The 15609-nt window shown below is 53.8% G+C and overlaps 1 protein-coding gene and 1 long non-coding RNA gene across 3 annotated transcripts in view; one reads left to right on the top strand and one right to left on the bottom strand.

Annotated features, from left to right (window-relative positions):
• The window catches only part of CREB3L1 (cAMP responsive element binding protein 3 like 1), a 36978-nt gene extending 22404 nt beyond the window's left edge, over nucleotides 1-14574 (bottom strand). For both annotated transcript variants that reach the window (XM_081538407.1, XM_081538412.1), the window contains exon 1: nucleotides 13998-14574. In XM_081538407.1, coding sequence (XP_081394533.1) covers nucleotides 13998-14099 — 102 coding nt within the window. In that variant the 5' untranslated portion in view covers nucleotides 14100-14574. The remainder of the gene's footprint in view (nucleotides 1-13997) is intronic.
• On the top strand, nucleotides 1196-6724 carry LOC145525481 (uncharacterized). The gene is made up of 5 exons (XR_014068235.1): nucleotides 1196-1720; nucleotides 3096-3153; nucleotides 4808-4897; nucleotides 5095-5397; nucleotides 5914-6724. It is a non-coding gene; the product is annotated as an uncharacterized LOC145525481 (long non-coding RNA).
• Nucleotides 14575-15609: the final 1035 nt, after the last annotated feature.

The raw sequence follows: 15609 nt of genomic DNA, 5'->3' as shown, positions 1-15609 counted from the left end.
GTCATTTGAGGGGAGAGGGTCACAGGCGAGATCCAGGCATCCTCCCAGAGCTAGACTGGAAGGCTGTCCTGGACTCAGGCTCAGGAGACCCCAGTTCAAGATCCAGGTGTACTCTGAGATCTGGGCAGGCGCAGGTGGGGTCTTCTGTCCAGGCCCGTTTCCCCTGTCCGTGTTCCTATTAAGGCAGGGATGGCCAGCACAAGGTGAAGTGGACTAGCCCTCAGAAAGTGGGCTCTTTTCTTCTGTCTTGGCCTCTCTGGGGACCATGAAGGGATGGAGCCAGTTTTCCTCATCCCTGGAGCCGGCCCCTCCCTGAGCCTTCCTGGCAGGGCATGGTGGGTGAAGGGAAGCACATTGTTCCAACCTCCAACCTCACTCTCATCCCCCATTCCCCACAGGCCCGGGGAAGGCAGCTGCTGAGGTTTCATATTTTCCCCCTACCGAACGAACTCTTCACCACAGAGCCCAAGTCCAAATAAGCAGAAACGCTTCCCTGTGTGTGTATGTGCGCATGCGTGTACGCGTGTGCACATGCTACACAGACGTGGGCAGTGAGGTTCCTTCTTACACAGGGAAACACCACCTCCCTGACACCACACAGCCCGAGATCCCTACCTGTAGACACATTCAGACTGTTCCCTATACAGCCCGGCACGGATGCTGTTGTATCAATACAGATACACTCTCTGGGCTGAGACAGGCGGACACTGGCAGCCACTAAGACAGAACCAACAAGGACACACTACTCATATGTGATCAGACAGAGAAAGACTCCCATGTGCACACACATCACACGTGTGGTCACCCCAGACAGTCACGGTCACAGACGTGGTCGTGCACATTATTACAGGAACACATACAACATCTCACAACACCACAGAACCGAATGCTGACTGTGCCAAGCCACATGCCTGAGTCATGTGACCCCCAGTGAAGGAGCCTTGGGATTCCTGGGCTGGCCAGGGGCTGGGACAGTGAGGCCTGGGACTGGGGGAGGAGGCTGCGTGGGGAATGAGCTTTTCTGTGTCTGTGTGCTAGAGAAAAGAAAGAGGAGAGGGAAGGGCAGCTGGTACCCAGCATGGGCTGCCGCTGTGCAGAGAAGGAGCCACAGTCTCTCCAGCTCCTCCACCCTCTTAGTCAGGCTCTCCAGCTCCCCCTCCTGACTTTGTGAGCCCATCCCTGGCCAGGCCATAGGTCCCTCAGGAAAGTGGGGAGCTGGCCTGCAGGTTCCTGGCCAGCCCCTGGCATCTTCTAACCAGGCAGCCCATGTGCTGTGGCCCAACCCTGGGGCGGGTGCCAGGTACTGTCTGGGCAGGAGGAAGTGATGGCAGTTAGCGCCGCCGCCCAGGGCTGGGATTAGCTGTGACTGGCACCACTGAGGGCACAGCAGCCCATGGTCTGGCTGCTAGAGATGTTGGTCCATAGGCAGTGGGCAGAGGATCTCTGTGGGCAGCTCAGGACACTGGAGACTAAATGCCAGGACTGGCACTGGGGATTGCGGGAGAATAAGGGTGTCTCATCCCATCCGCCTATTCATCATTTATCTTCATTAGTGTAGTTGTGAGTACCTCTGCCTGTCACTTATTCATCATTTATGCATTTGTTCAGGGTTTACTGAGGACCTACTGTGCGCCAACCCTATGGACACAGAGATGAACCAAGCCCAGGTCCTGTTCACAGAAGGCTTCCTGACTAGCAGTATGACCACCCATTTCTGAAGGTAGGTCCAAGGCTTGAACTCTGATCTGTCTCTGGAACATTCTCCACCTTGCATCAAGAGGGATCTTCTAATATAAATATGATGATGTGACTTCCCTGCTCACTATCCACTAATGATTCCCTTTGGCTCTTAGGATAGTTGAGAAGTTCCTTAGTGTAGCTTGAAATGATCCAGCCGTGTCACCTCTGGGTCTTGCTGTGTCCAGTTCTCATCTGTGTCTCCAAAGTCTAGCACCAGTCCCAGCACATCATAGGTGCTTAGCTGTTTGCTGAGTGACTGACGGAGCGAGTGGGTGAATGAAGGAAAGAGCCAGGGAGCAAAGGGACGGAGGCCTTCTTTTCTGCAGCTGAGCCTCCAGGAATGAACTGCCCTGAATTCCGCTCTGATGCCAGCTTGCTCCTGCTCCAGGCAGAGTTTCCATGTGTCTGGACGCCTTCCCTCAGCTCCTCCCTAGTGGGGCCCGTTGTACCCATTCTCCGGGTTGTTCCTTCCCAAGGCTTTGCTCTCTTAAGCCCCAGCCAGACCAGGTCCCCGGGGAACACAGCCCCCGCCTCAGCGCTGGAGGCACTGTCCCCAGCCAGGCCCAAGAGTATAAATGGAGCCCAGAGGCCAGCCGGTCAGGCTGCTCTCCCGGCCCCTGGCCAGCTGGAAGGCCCTTTCGGGCCGGAGCCTGCCGCTGGGCCCTGGCTGGAATTCCCTTGGCCTCTTCCCTCTCCTCTGTGCGCTCGGCGTTTGGCCTCTGGCTTCCTCAGCGGTCCCGGCCTGTTTGAGTTGTCCTCAGGTTTTATTTTTGGAAGCAGTTGCATTCTCTCTCTCCTTATTTACTCCCTTCCTTCAGGGAAGGTGTGGGACCCCTGGGCTCAGCTGGGGATCAGGCTGTGACTCCGAGGGGTTGGACTTCTCTGGAGGAGGAACCTCCAAAGATGCCTGACCCATCTGATGCTTCAAAGCCAGCGGCCTCTACCCTCCTTCCCCCACCCAGCGTGTGACTAATGCCTGCCCCTGCCCTTCTCAAAGAGCTCCACGATAGCCAAAAGAAATCATTACAATCTTAAGAGTTGAAAGGAATTCTGGCATCATCACGTCCATCCCCTTTTCCTTGTGGAGGCAGTGGAGTTTCATGGTTATGAGCGAGAGTGGCGGACAGACCCTGTTCTAATCCTGGCTCTGTTGCCTGCTGTGTAGCCTTGGGCAAGTTACTTAACCTCTTTGAGCCTCTGCCTCAGCTATAAACTAGGGGTATTTATACCTACCCCAGCACCTGTGAGGTTGCTGTGTGGGTCCAATGAGGTCACATTTGTCAAGTGCTTTGTACAGTGCAGGATACGTAGAAGGCTCCTTTCCAGCGTAGTTATTATTGTTGTTATTATTACAGAGAGGGAAACGGAGAGTCAAGCAAGGGAGTTGACTTGCCCAGGATCACATCGCTCAAGGTACACAGCCGTTCCCAGAGTGTCCGCTCGGTCTCCATCTCCCTTCCAAGGAGAAGGGAGGGGGCAGGCATCAGCCCAGAGGAGGAATCTCCTTGAGTCAGTCGCTTGGGCAAACCCCTGGGTCTTTCATATCTGCCTCGTGCATCAGGCCAGGCCCTCCTCTGACTCAGGCATTTCTTCCACTGCCCCACGGGCTTCTTTCTTGCTTACTGGGGTGAGAGGTCCAGGGAGGAGACCCCAGCCCTCGGCCCCGAGGTGGACCCTAGGCCAGTGGGACTCTGAGAGGAGAGGAAAATGCTGGGTCCTGACATCACAGAGTGGAGAAGCTGGAGCCACAGCCATCCAGGCCAGCTGGGGCCCTTCCAGCACGTCCAGATGTCTCAGGAATGTGCTGAGCTGGGAACTACCTCGCTCCTTCCCTCACCACCCCCAGCCCCTCAGCCCCTCATCTGCTTGCTCAAGCTCTGCCTCTGCCCAACCCCCTACCCTTCCTCTTTCATCTTTCCCTGGGAGAGCCTCGCGTCCACTGTCCCTCTGGTACCTTGCCTCAGTCCAGCTCCCTCTCAGGCCTCTGAAGGGGTCGCCAAAGGCAAAAAAAAAAAAAGCCCTTCCCCTTCCACACACCCCATGGGCTGACCATGACCGATGGTGGGGAGATGGAAGCCTGAGCTAACTGGGAGGGGAAAGTTCTGAGCAGATAATGCCTGCCAGATCCCAAATGTGGAACTGATTTGCAGCCCTGGGAGAGAGAGGGGTGAAGGCTTTGGGGTGGTAGAGGGCAGGGTTGATCCTCCTCTCTGGGAGGGTGATGGAAGGGGCTTTGGGTATCTTGTCCCAGCTGATTGGTGGAAGGGCCAAGGAGAGGAGGTACCAACCTGGGCTGGGCTCAGAGGGAGGGCTCAGATCCTTCCAGGTTCCTTTGAGGTCAATAAGGACACGCTTGGTCTGATAGTGGAGGGTCTCGAACTGTAATGCGGGGGTAAGGGAACCCCCTTAAAGTCTTGGGGCTGGGCCAGGAGGCAGGACATGGTTCAGATCAGAGCTAGGACAGCTTGTATCTTTGAAGGGGTGGAGCTGCCTTGGGCCTCCCTAGGTCAGCCAGGCCCTGAGTGCTGGGGATGAGACAGTCAGCAGGGAACTGGTGCTCTTGGCCAGTGTGTGAGTCACATCAGGGCAGGGGGTAGAAATCAGAAGAGAGAAGGGCCCTGGGGTCTGCTGCTGCCTCGACCTGCTTGGCACAGAGAGGGCCCACGGTGCTGTCTGTCTTGGGGGAGAGGCCCTGTTCATGCAGACAGGCGGGCAGCTGGCTTATCCTAATGGACCCTAGACCTCCTAGCACTGAGACGGTTCAGGACAGCTGGGACCACCACCCTGTCCAGCTCAGACCTCTGTTTGAAAACTTGAGTTGGCTCCCTTCTGCCAGCTGAAAACACTCCCAGTTCCTAAGCACAGCATTGGAGGTCTGTTACAGATTGATCTCAACTTCCCTCTGTAGCTGGGACACCTCCTCTTTCCTTTCCCTCCAGCCTGCTTGGATGGCTCCTTAAACCTGCTGGAAGCTCCATGGCTGCAGGGCTTTTTGCTTGTATCATTCCCTGTGCCTGGAAGGCCTTTACCCTTTATCTCCTCATTCTAATTCCTATCATCTTTTAAGGTGCAACTTGGTGCCAGTTCCCTCAGGAAGCCTTCGTTGATCATCCAGCAGGAAGAATCCTATCCATCTTCACTGTAGCACTCATAGATGGTTAGGTCACTGGTTAATATCATGCCTTGAACTCTAATTATCCACAGTGGGGCCCATCTCTTCTTCTGAACTTTAACCACCTTGAGGGTCGGGTATAGGATGGATTTTATCCTTGAACCCACTGTAGGGCTTCACATAGGCCTGGCATATAGTAAACCTAATAATAATAATAATAATAGCTAATATTTATATGCCAGGTACCGAAGCTCCAGTACTTTGGCCACTTGATGTGAAAAGCCGACTCATTAGAAAAGACCCTGATGCTGTGAAGGATGGAAGGCAAAAGGAGAAGGGGGTGGCAGAAGATGAGATGGTTGGATGGCATCACCAACTTAATGGACATAAGTGTGAGCAAACTCTGGGGGATAGTCAAAGACAGGGAAGCCCGGTGTGCTACAGTTCATCGGGTCGCAAAGGGTTGGATACGACTTAGCGACTGAACAACAACAACTGTTCTAACTCCTTCCGTGCAGTACCTGACTTAAATTTCAGAAGATCAGGTAAGTACTGTTAGTACTGCCATTTAACAGTTGGGGAAACTGAGGCACAGAGAAGTGAAAGTGAGCAACTGTTTGAGCCAGGATTTGAACCTAAGCTCTGATTGCAGAGCTTGTGCTCTGAAGAACACATGACAACCCTGGATGTGGAAGGAATGATGGATTTTTCTGCTGCCCCAGCCCCAACTAGTACAGGGCCAGATACAAAATATGGACCCCCATTCCATGCATTGGGTCTTCACCTGGTGTTCCGGGTTTGCCCATCGCTGGCCATCCCTCTCCTGATGTCCAGGGAGACAGAGCCCTGAGAAAGGGCCTGGGGTCTTCTGCTTTTACCCAAAGAAGACAGCCTTTCAGCTTCAGAGAGGTCAAACAGACAGGCAAATAAAATCCCCATGGTTAGGGATCGGCAAAGGGATGAAGCTGGAACATTCCTCCAAGGGCTGTGCTGGGGACCTGCCTTTCTGACAATGACAATCAGGATAAAAACACCAGTAACAACTACTGTTTTGTTTATAGGGGGCTTGCCATATGCCATGCGCTGTGCTAGATTCTGCAAGAGTTAGCTGACTGAGTCCTTAAGAACCCTGTGTGCTAGTCATCTTTCCTTTACGGATGAGGAAAAAAGCTCAGAGAGGTTAAGGCACCTGTCCAAACTGACACAGATGATGAGTGGTGAGAGCCACAGTTTGCTCCCAGGTCCGGACAGGGCTAAAATCGGCCACTAATGGTCACCCCACCCCGCCTCAGGTATGGCTTGGCTTCCCAGGGCTTTCGAGGTATCTGCCGTCTGACCTGGGATGTGCTGTCTGGTCAGGTGGGGTCTGGGAATAGGCACCAGGTCTCAGGAGGATTCCTATCCAGGATCTGCACAGAGTGGAGTGTGGATTTAGAGTCTGCTGCTCAACTTTTCCACCAACTCGTGCAACTTTGACAGCCCAGGATATTGAGAGCTGGGTCACTTTCTTGAGCTGGTAGTGAGTGCCTAGGTGTCCATTTTATTATACTCTGTAATTCCTATATATGCATTATATATATTCTCTTATGTGCATGATGTATTTCATAATAGAAAAGGCCACCGTAATTAGGAGATTGGGGTTCATACACACACTACTATATATAAAGTAGATAACTAACAAGGACCTACTGTGTATCACAGGGAACTCTACTCAATATTCTGTAATAACCCATATGGGAAAAGAATCTGATGGATATATATATATATATATACACATATGTATAAGTGATTCACCTGGCTGTAAACTCGAAACTAACACAACATTGTAAATCAAGTATATGCCAATAAAACTTGTAAAAAAAAGAAAGAAAAGGCCCATGATAGAGTAAAAGGCATATGTGGGATTTAGGTGAAGCTTCACTACTTGATAAATAAACAAAAGCCACCTGAAGTACCATCAAAGCTGGACGGGTGGAAGTACCCTTTCTCCCATTACCCACCCACCCCCTTGTTCATCCATCCATCACCCTTTCTCACTCCTTCCTTCCATCTATTCAATAAATAAACATCTCCTGAGCACTCAATCACTATGGCTATGATTAGGCCATAGACAAAAATAATTGCCCTACCCTCAAAGAACTCTCAGTCTAGTTCAGCAATGAGGAAACCGAGGCCCAGAAAGGGGAAGTGACTTGCCCAAGGTCACACAGTGAGCTAGGGAGATGAGGCGAGGAGCGATGAGGACATTCCTGGCAGAGGGGAACACATGGGAAAAGGCTTAGCCCTGTCTGCTTTCCCAGCAAGTCCTCTCAATTGCTGTTTTAAAACCGCCTGCCAGGGGCTTCCCTGGTGGTCCGATGGTTAAGAATCCACCTGTCAATGCGGAGGACAAACGTTCAATCCCTGGCTGGGGGGTGGGGAGCACCCCACATGCTGTGGGGCAGCGAAGCCCCTGCATCACAACTACTGAACCAGCCCTCCTAGAGCCGATGCTCTGCAACAATAGAGGAGCCCCTGCTCCCACAACTAGCGTGAGCCAGCACGCATCCGTGAAAACCTAGCGCAGCCAAAAAGAAGTAATAAACATTAAAAAGAGAAGAAAAGAAAACTGCCTCCTGGCTCTCCGTGAGGGCCCGAAGAGCCTGCCTTTCCCCACTGCTGCTTTCATTTCTGTTATTCTTTTGGAAGGGGGAAGCGGGGGACAGCTGCTGCTGCTGTCCAGCTGTTCAGTCGGACCACACAGCCCAGCCCAGATGTGTCAGCCGCTCTGTGATGGGTGAAGTGGCTCCTGGGGCCAGAGCCAAGGGGTCAGGGCAGCCACAGTGAGGGCTCTGTCCTGCGAGAGTTGGGAGACGAGGCTCACGGAGCCTGGCAGCAGGGAAGCCCAGTATTGCTCCAGCCGTGAAGCTGGCCTCTCGGACGACATGGTATGTCCAGGTCATAAGGTCTGGGATCTTTGACATTCCAAGGATATCACCTTTGATCTGTTTTCTCTCATGGTCAGAGATCTGGGCTGTATCTTGCCCCTCCCAGCTGCCCCTGAACCAGACATCCTCAGGCCTACCTTCTCAGTCCTGCTCCAGGGTTCTACTACCTACTGTGCCTGCTGAAGCGGGTTACATCGTGTTCCAGCCAGAGCAATGCTCGTGGTCTTGACTTAACTCCACCCAGACCTTCCTCCTCCACCCTGCCCCCTTGGAGGGCCGAGATGTCCAGAAGAACAGTCTGTTCTCCGGCATCTGGAGCTGGTTTCTTGAGGGAGGTTCAAGGGCAAGCCGTGTCCCACAGAGGGATGCTCTGAGAGGACTTGGTACCCGGACTTGCAGGAGAAACACCGAATGGGGGAGGGGAAGACACAAAGTGGGGTGTCCTGCATCCTCCCTGTCTTGGTACAGTGGCTACCCAGACCTTCTTGGGGAGTCCTGGGAGCTGCAGAGAGCAAAGCTCCAAGTTCCTAGGTGGGCTAGGGAGTGAGGATGAAGAGAAGGTAGGGGAAGGGATGTGGGGTCTCTCCTCTCACAGGCCAGGCAATGTGTTGGCTCTGCCCTTAAAGCTCTAGGATGGGAGTAGGCGAGGGTGAAGGCGAGGCCCCTCTGCTATCTGAGATCTCAAACGTTACTTGCCCTAGAGGGCAAAGTTCAAATCAGAACAAGAAGGGTAGAGAAGACAGGTCTTTCTCCCCCCTTGACTCCATGGGACCTGCCCTGAGAACAGCATTTAGATCGCCCCTCCTCCGTAAGTGAGAGTTTTCTCATCTTCACAAGGGACAATAATGCCTATACACCAGGCTCAGTAAAATGGACACAGCCCCAGTCTTCCTTCCTGAAATGCCTCCAGGTAAGTCCTTTGCCAACAAGGATGGGGATACTGGAGAGGGAGGGAGTGGAGGTCATCTCGTCTGAGTCTTCCAAGACCAGCAGCCCGGGGCGGGGGGGTGGGGGCTCCATCGTGGCACCTGCGGTGCCGCTCTGTCCACGTCCCTGTCTGTCTCTCTCACTCGGTCGTGAGTGGCTGGAGGTCACTCTGCACGGTGACCAGCACTGGCGCTCCTTTAGCTCCCAGTTGTTAAAAGATGGGATGTGTGTATTGAAGAATAACCAAGCAAATTTCCGGCCAGTCCAGGGAAGCCGGAGGGCCCTCACAGCAAAATGGGGCATAGACAGCATTTTCGTGGGATCCAGTACCCCATTACCCTCAGGGCTGGCCAGGCCAGGACCTGAGAATCCAGGGCCCCCTCTGGAATTATCAGTACACATCCTGAACACTCAGGCTTGTCTTTACGAAAACTGTCTCCCCTTCCCTTACAAGGACTGCCTTGATCTGCAGTCATTTTCTTTACAAATACAGTAAACCCTTGAAATGGAGCAAAGTACACTGCAACATGACCCAAACTTGGCTTCTGTCCTATACCTGGGGCCCAATCTCAAATAAAGGTGGGCAAAACTCTTATCTTTGTGGAGCTGGTAGAAGTGACTGCCTTGTGCTCTTTGGAACGTCCTTAGTTTGGTCTGCTGCATGTACTAAGGTTTCACATCTTTACTTTTGTGTTTTTTGTGATAGTACAGACCAACTGAAAAATACTACTTTTCATTGACCCTATAATAACATAACTCCGCATTTTACGTGATTGAAAATTTCTGTGCTTGGCTTATTGTCTTAAGGCAGAGTTTTACTATATTAAGTGCCTATTTTGTGCCATGGTACTGTGCTAGGTTTATGGTGATGAACACAACTGACATGGTCTCTGTTCTCAGGGAGCTTGCTTACTCACAGAGGAAATGGACAATAAGCTGATAAGATAACTGTAAACTGGGATATGGGCTATTAAGAAATTAAAGGACTGAAACAAGGACTTCCCTGGTGGTCCAGTGGCTGAGACTCCAGGCTTCCACTGCAGGGGCCAGGGGTTTGATCCCTGGTCACAGAGGTAAGATCCTACATGCCATGCAAAATGGTCAACAACAGCCACAAAGGACTGAAATGAAATGATGGAGGGGTTTACTTAAGGTGGTTGGAAAGGCTTCTCTAACAAGGTGACATTTAAACTGAGGAAGATGAGATGGAGAGAGCTGAAGGGAAAGGAAAGCATTCTAGAGGTCAGGAATAGCATGTACACAGGCCCTGGGGCAGGACTAGAGGCCCTGGCATGTACACAGGCCCTGGGGCAGGGTGAGTGTAGATCCAGGTATCCCAGAGCAACCTGAACAGTGGGAAACTGAGGAAGCTGGAAGCCCTGGAGCCAACCAGTGCTCAAGGATGAGGCCTAAGCCACAAGTTCAAATCTGCTGTGGATCAGTCAGCTCTGGATTGCCCTAGACCAGGAGCTATGGGAGTCTGTACTGAGGGTAGGGATGATGCAAGGCAATGATAATTTATTGGAAATCTTCCTGAATTTCAGAGACAGTGTGGGCCACAGGACCCTGATGGCTGGGAGGAAGTGAGCATCCTTTTTCCTCTTCCCTAAAGAATGTGCGGCCTGGCCTGGGTTCCCTTTCATTCATCAGCAGTGGTTGGTTGAAGCCTCCTTTGTGCCACACACTGTGCTAGGCACTGGGGGGACACAGCAATGAACAAGACAGATAAATACCTGCCCTCAAGGAGCTCACATCCTAGCTGGGTGGAGGGGGAGCAAAAACAAAATACAAAGCTGCCACGACAAACTCAGCATTTTGGAAGAGGAGGAGGTGTCTGGAGTGATCTCCCTTCCTGAATGGGGGCTCTGAGATTTGGGCTCCTCCATTAGTTTTTCTCTATTAGTTTTTTCCTAGTGGATTTTATTTGGAGACCAGAGTTCTTTCCTCCTTGGATCCTCTTTCCTGTTGGTAAAAATTTAAAGAGAAACACACACACACACCCCTCCCCTTTTAAGGGCTGTTAAAGGCCCACACACAGACAAAGAAACACCCAAATGCACATACTTCTCTAATCTCCCTAAATCCCCCAAAGGCTGGGGTGGTGATGGTAGTGGTTCCCTGCTTAGTGCAGGAGAAGCCAGGCTGGGGGCCTGGGGATCAAGCTTAGCTCTCACGCCCCTCTTCTCCAGGCCTGGTCCCTGGTCCCAGTCATTCCCACACCTGGCCTCCCCAGCTGCAGGGAGGTGAATGAGTGTGCTGGGCAAACATCCTTGCAGCTTCCTGTTGCGCCCGCCCTTCAGAGACAACAGAACTCTTCTTCCGCCTTCCCCTCCTCCCCACACCCTCCCAGCTGTGGGGCTTCTCTGGGATGCAGAGCCATTTCCCTCTAGAGAAACCAGAGTCATCCTTTCCCCTGAGCCAGAGGATGGAGCTGGTATCTCTCTCTGGGGACATGACCTGTTCTCCCTCTAGCCCTTTATCCCAGTTTTCTGAACACCAGGCCCTCTCTCCTACCTGCCCAGGGGCTGAGGGGTCCCAGGGTTCCAGGGAAGAGGGCTCTAGTTGGCGCGGGGGGGGGGGGGTGTGCACATCAGGAACTGTGGGATAGTGGGGAGGGGATGGGAGGAGAAGCCCCCTCATCGGAAAGGAAAGGCAGCTCCTTCCCAGGGATATCTCTGAGAATCACACAGACGAGATTGCCACAGGATAAAGATGTCCTCATAGAAGGAAAAATACAGCACCTCTGGCCACCTCCAAGCACACAAGACTTATGCAAAGTATGCAACTCATTCTCCTGTCTCTAAGAGAATGCATATTTCTTACACATGTGTGTTCAGGGTGAGCATCCTTGATTTTTGCCTTTTTAATAGAATAATAGAGCATACCTGGTTTCTACTGTGACTTCATGGCCTTTATCTGGATTTTTAAGGATAGTGAATAACCTACCCTCCATCTGCCAGACTGAGAAGCACACAGATCTCACCCATTCCCATCTTTAACCCTGGAAACACTTTCCTATCTTTATGCAAAAAGAAGAGCGCATTGGGGATGGGGTTGGAATGGCTTCCCAACTGGGAGGGACCTTAGACATTTAAAGGGAGGCACCGGAAAAGGAAGGGACACACGGCAACTCCGGCAACTCCTACCGGAGTAGTCCTCACCACCATCCCCGTTAGTCTCCAGAGAATGTTACCTACAGAAACTTACCTGGCAGGCATCATCCTACATTAATCTTCAATTTTCTCACTAAATCTCTATAATAACACTATGGGAAAGCCTTCTATATCTCCATGTTTCAGATAAAGAATCCAAGGCCCACAGGAAGAAAAGTCACTTGTCTGAACTGCCCAGCTAGCTGGTGGCAGAAGCACAGCTAGAACCCAGTTACCTGATTCCCATCCCAGGAGCTTTCTTTCCTCTTAGAAATTCTTTCCTCTCCCCCTGCCTCACCTGGCCTTGCTTGGGCCTGAGATAAGGAGCTCCCTCAGCAGAGTTTTTCCTCCCCAGGCCCAGTACTGGATACCACTGTCTGATCACAATCACACATCCTTTCCTGCACTGGACCAAGGCCCAGATGAGCAGCTGGGGACACAAGGCTAAATGCAGCCACAGCAGGAGGCTGTAGGCAGCAGAGTTCATTCAGAAGAAAGCCCAAATCAGAGCTGCTGCGGGCTCAGGGAACCATACAGGGGGCTCCACCAACAAACGCATGCGCTCCAGCAAGCCCCCTCCCTCCGACCAGTGTCTGTCACCAACTTCAAGAGGGGTGTGTGGAACCCCAGATCCCTGGGCCACAGCATCCTTGGAAAGACTGATCCAACCTCTCCATGTATTGTAAATGAGGAAACAGCCACAGGCGGGAAAGCGTGGCCCAGGCTCCCAGGGAGAGGCAGAAGCAGAGGCAGGACTAGAACTCCGGTCTCCCCGCTACCAGGTCAAGCTCTCTCCCCTCCTCCTTGTCTGCAGAAGTGTGCTTTCTCTGACTGGCACCCGGGACCTTCCTCGGAGAACAGGGTGACCTGGATCTGCTGCTTAATGGAGGACCAGGGGACCTCTCACCCCCTGCCTCCCTGACTCGGGGTCCTGTCTTTGGGCTTGTTTACCCACCAGCAGCATGGGACAGTTCAGGTGGAAGTCCAAGATGCCATTCCCTTAAGTCCATGCACTTGACTCTAGTCTACCAAATTCATGGTACTCCCAGGAGTTAGAGGTCAGCAAATAGAGACCCTTGAGATGATTACTGTGTGTATGAGACACAGAGAGAGAGGCAATTCACTGCCTGGGGTGGAGATCCCCTCAGATCCCCCAAGGTGCCCACGTTTCAACTCTGCAGGCCCTTCTGATCCCCAATATCTTCTCCCCTTACAGAACCCACCTCCCACCCTGCCCCCCACCCCAGCGCCTTAAGGCTGAGCCCTGAGAGCAGGAAGGAGAGAAGAAAGAAGCCACGTTTCTTTGGGTGGGGGTGGGGGAACAGAAGAGAAGCACAAGCCGGGAGGGAGACACGGATAGTTAGTTACAAGCCACAGGGAGAGAGAGACTCCAGGGACCGAGGAACAGACCTAGAGAAAGACCTCCCGCCCCCTGAGCGATCACCCTGTGCTGCCCCCGACCAGTTGACGGTCAGGTCCCTCCCTGGGGGAAATCTCTGGCCTGATTTCCTGGGGAGCAGGCACGGCAGCACCCCTGAATTTCCGAGTCTGGCTCAAAATCAGGGTCTGGCTCTGGATGCCCCCTCCCCTCCGCACCCCGCAACGGGCGTCTGGTCTCTGGCCCTTCGAACACTCCCCTGTGCGCCCCCCAGCGGAGAGCCAGAGGCAGAGCCACCGAGGTCCTAAAGGAGGCGCAGGGAAGGGCGCCGCCACTTTGCGCGCAGCCTGGCCCCGAAACCCCGGGCTGGGGGCTGGAGGACGACTAGGAGAACCGGGCAGGGGCAGAATCGGTGTCTATTGAGCCCATATTCGGGGATCGGATGGCCCCGACTCCTCGACGAGTTCCCTTCCCCTGGAAGGCCGAGGCCAGTGTATCCACACGGACGGAGCCCCCAGGAGGAGCGGTCTGGCGCAAGCTCAGAGGTTGCGGTCCAGGTTCGGGGTTCCAGGGAAGTGTCGAGAGATGGTGTCACCGAATCTCAGAGCCCTAAGTACGTGTCACTCAAGGGGACTCAGCGCCGAGCCGCCCTCCCCCCACTTCTGCCCAGTGATGTGTATAGTCCAGTTCTGGAGGCCCCAGGTGCACCGCGAAGAGGCGTAAGGAGTGGTGGAAGGCGAAGCCCAGACCCTTCATCTTACCGCATTGTTGAGGAAATCCGACTCGTTCAGATCCCCCAAGTCCAGGAAGCTGGATCCGGGAAACAGCCTGTCGGCCGGGAAGGGCTCCAAGACGGCGTCCATCGCGGCCGGCTCCGGAGACCCCCCCTACAGCTGGGCTTCCCCTCACTCCAGGGCGGCGGCGCGCCCGGCCCAGAGCTCCGGCCCGAGCGCTGGCAAGCGGGCGGGGGGTGGGGGCGGGCAGGTCCCGGGCGAAGCCCCGGGGGAGGGGCGGGCAGAGGCGGCGCGGCCCCGGGTCGGGGGCGCGGGGGGCGCGGAGGCCTTAGGGCAGCGGCGCAGAGCGGGCTGCGCTCAGGGGCCCCGGGCGCACCGCGGGCATCTAGCCGACTCCTCCTCCGCCAGCTCCTCCCGGGGCACAGCTGGCTTCCATGGGGAACCCGGGAGCGGGGCTGAGGGCTTGAGGAGCCCCCCGGACAGGGTGGGAGCCGGGGGCGGGGGAGCTGAGCGCTCCCCCCCGAGACTGGGTGGCTGCTGGGCGCTCCGCTCTTTCTGCGTCTCCCTCTGCACGGCTTCTGTCACTTTTCCTCGCTGCGAAGCCGGGAACCCCGGGCTGGTTAGCCCAGCTGGCCGAGGCGCCACGCCTCCCACATCAATATTCACGATAGTTTCATATTAATGAGGAGGGGCGTGGCCTAGAGTATCGTTTGCCTGCTCTTTTAAAGAGACAGCTACGAGCTAGTCTTGCAAATCTCTGTTGCTCAAGGTAGGGGCTTGAAGCAAACATCTCCTAGCTCCAGTAACCGTGTTCCTTGAACCTCAGCTTCTTAAGGCTTTGCCAACCACACTCCCATAAGTTCACGAGGGAGCTGAGTTATTTCTATTCCTCTAGGCTTATGCAGGAGTCTGAACCAAATCCAAAGTCAGAGAATTCCATCTCATGGGCCCCTCCACAAATCTCCTCTCATTGGGGGCATTTTCAAGTCTCCTCCTCCAAGAAGCCTTCCCTGACCCCAGACTGAAGCAGTTACCCTTGCTATACATTCACAGGATATGGCGTGCCTTGATACCTCCTTGATTGTCATTGTTTGCTCCTGTGTCTCTGACCCCTCTGGACTCTGAGATCCCCAGAGCAAAGACTGTATCAGGCTTTCCTGTGTGTGAAAGTTATGGGGTGGGGGTGCAGGAGAGATGAGGTAAGGACCTCTCTTCTCATCAAGTACCCCTAATGGTTCTGAAGAGCTAGAAGTTGGAGAAGAGTGGCCATGTAGTCTGTGTGAGCCAAGATATGGGCTGGCTGCATGCTCCATGGTCACGGGACACTCCCAGGCCCCCTGGATCCATTACCTAAGTGACTCGCTCCAGAGTACAGCTTAATCTCTTGAAAGGGCTGATAAACAATCACCAGGCACCTGAGCAAATGGATATGGCCAGAAAGGCACTCCCTCAGAGGGCTGGGCTCATGGTTCCTGCCCAGAAGTCATTAATAGGATTAAGTGTATCCTCCTTGTTTGGAGCTTTTAATTAGCTCAGGAACCAAAAGGCCTTTAAGAAGCGGAGATGTCATTGCCGTTAAGCCCGAGATGTCACCCAGATTGCTCTCTCAGTGCCAAGGTGGGGAAAGGGCACACCTAGG

Source organism: Giraffa tippelskirchi, chromosome 11, assembly GCF_054371585.1.
Source record: "Giraffa tippelskirchi isolate mGirTip1 chromosome 11, T2T-mGirTip1v1.2.pri, whole genome shotgun sequence".
Lineage (NCBI taxonomy): Eukaryota > Metazoa > Chordata > Mammalia > Artiodactyla > Giraffidae > Giraffa > Giraffa tippelskirchi.
The sequence above is the reverse complement of the archived record's forward strand: the minus strand, read 5'-3'. Positions and strand labels throughout refer to the sequence as shown.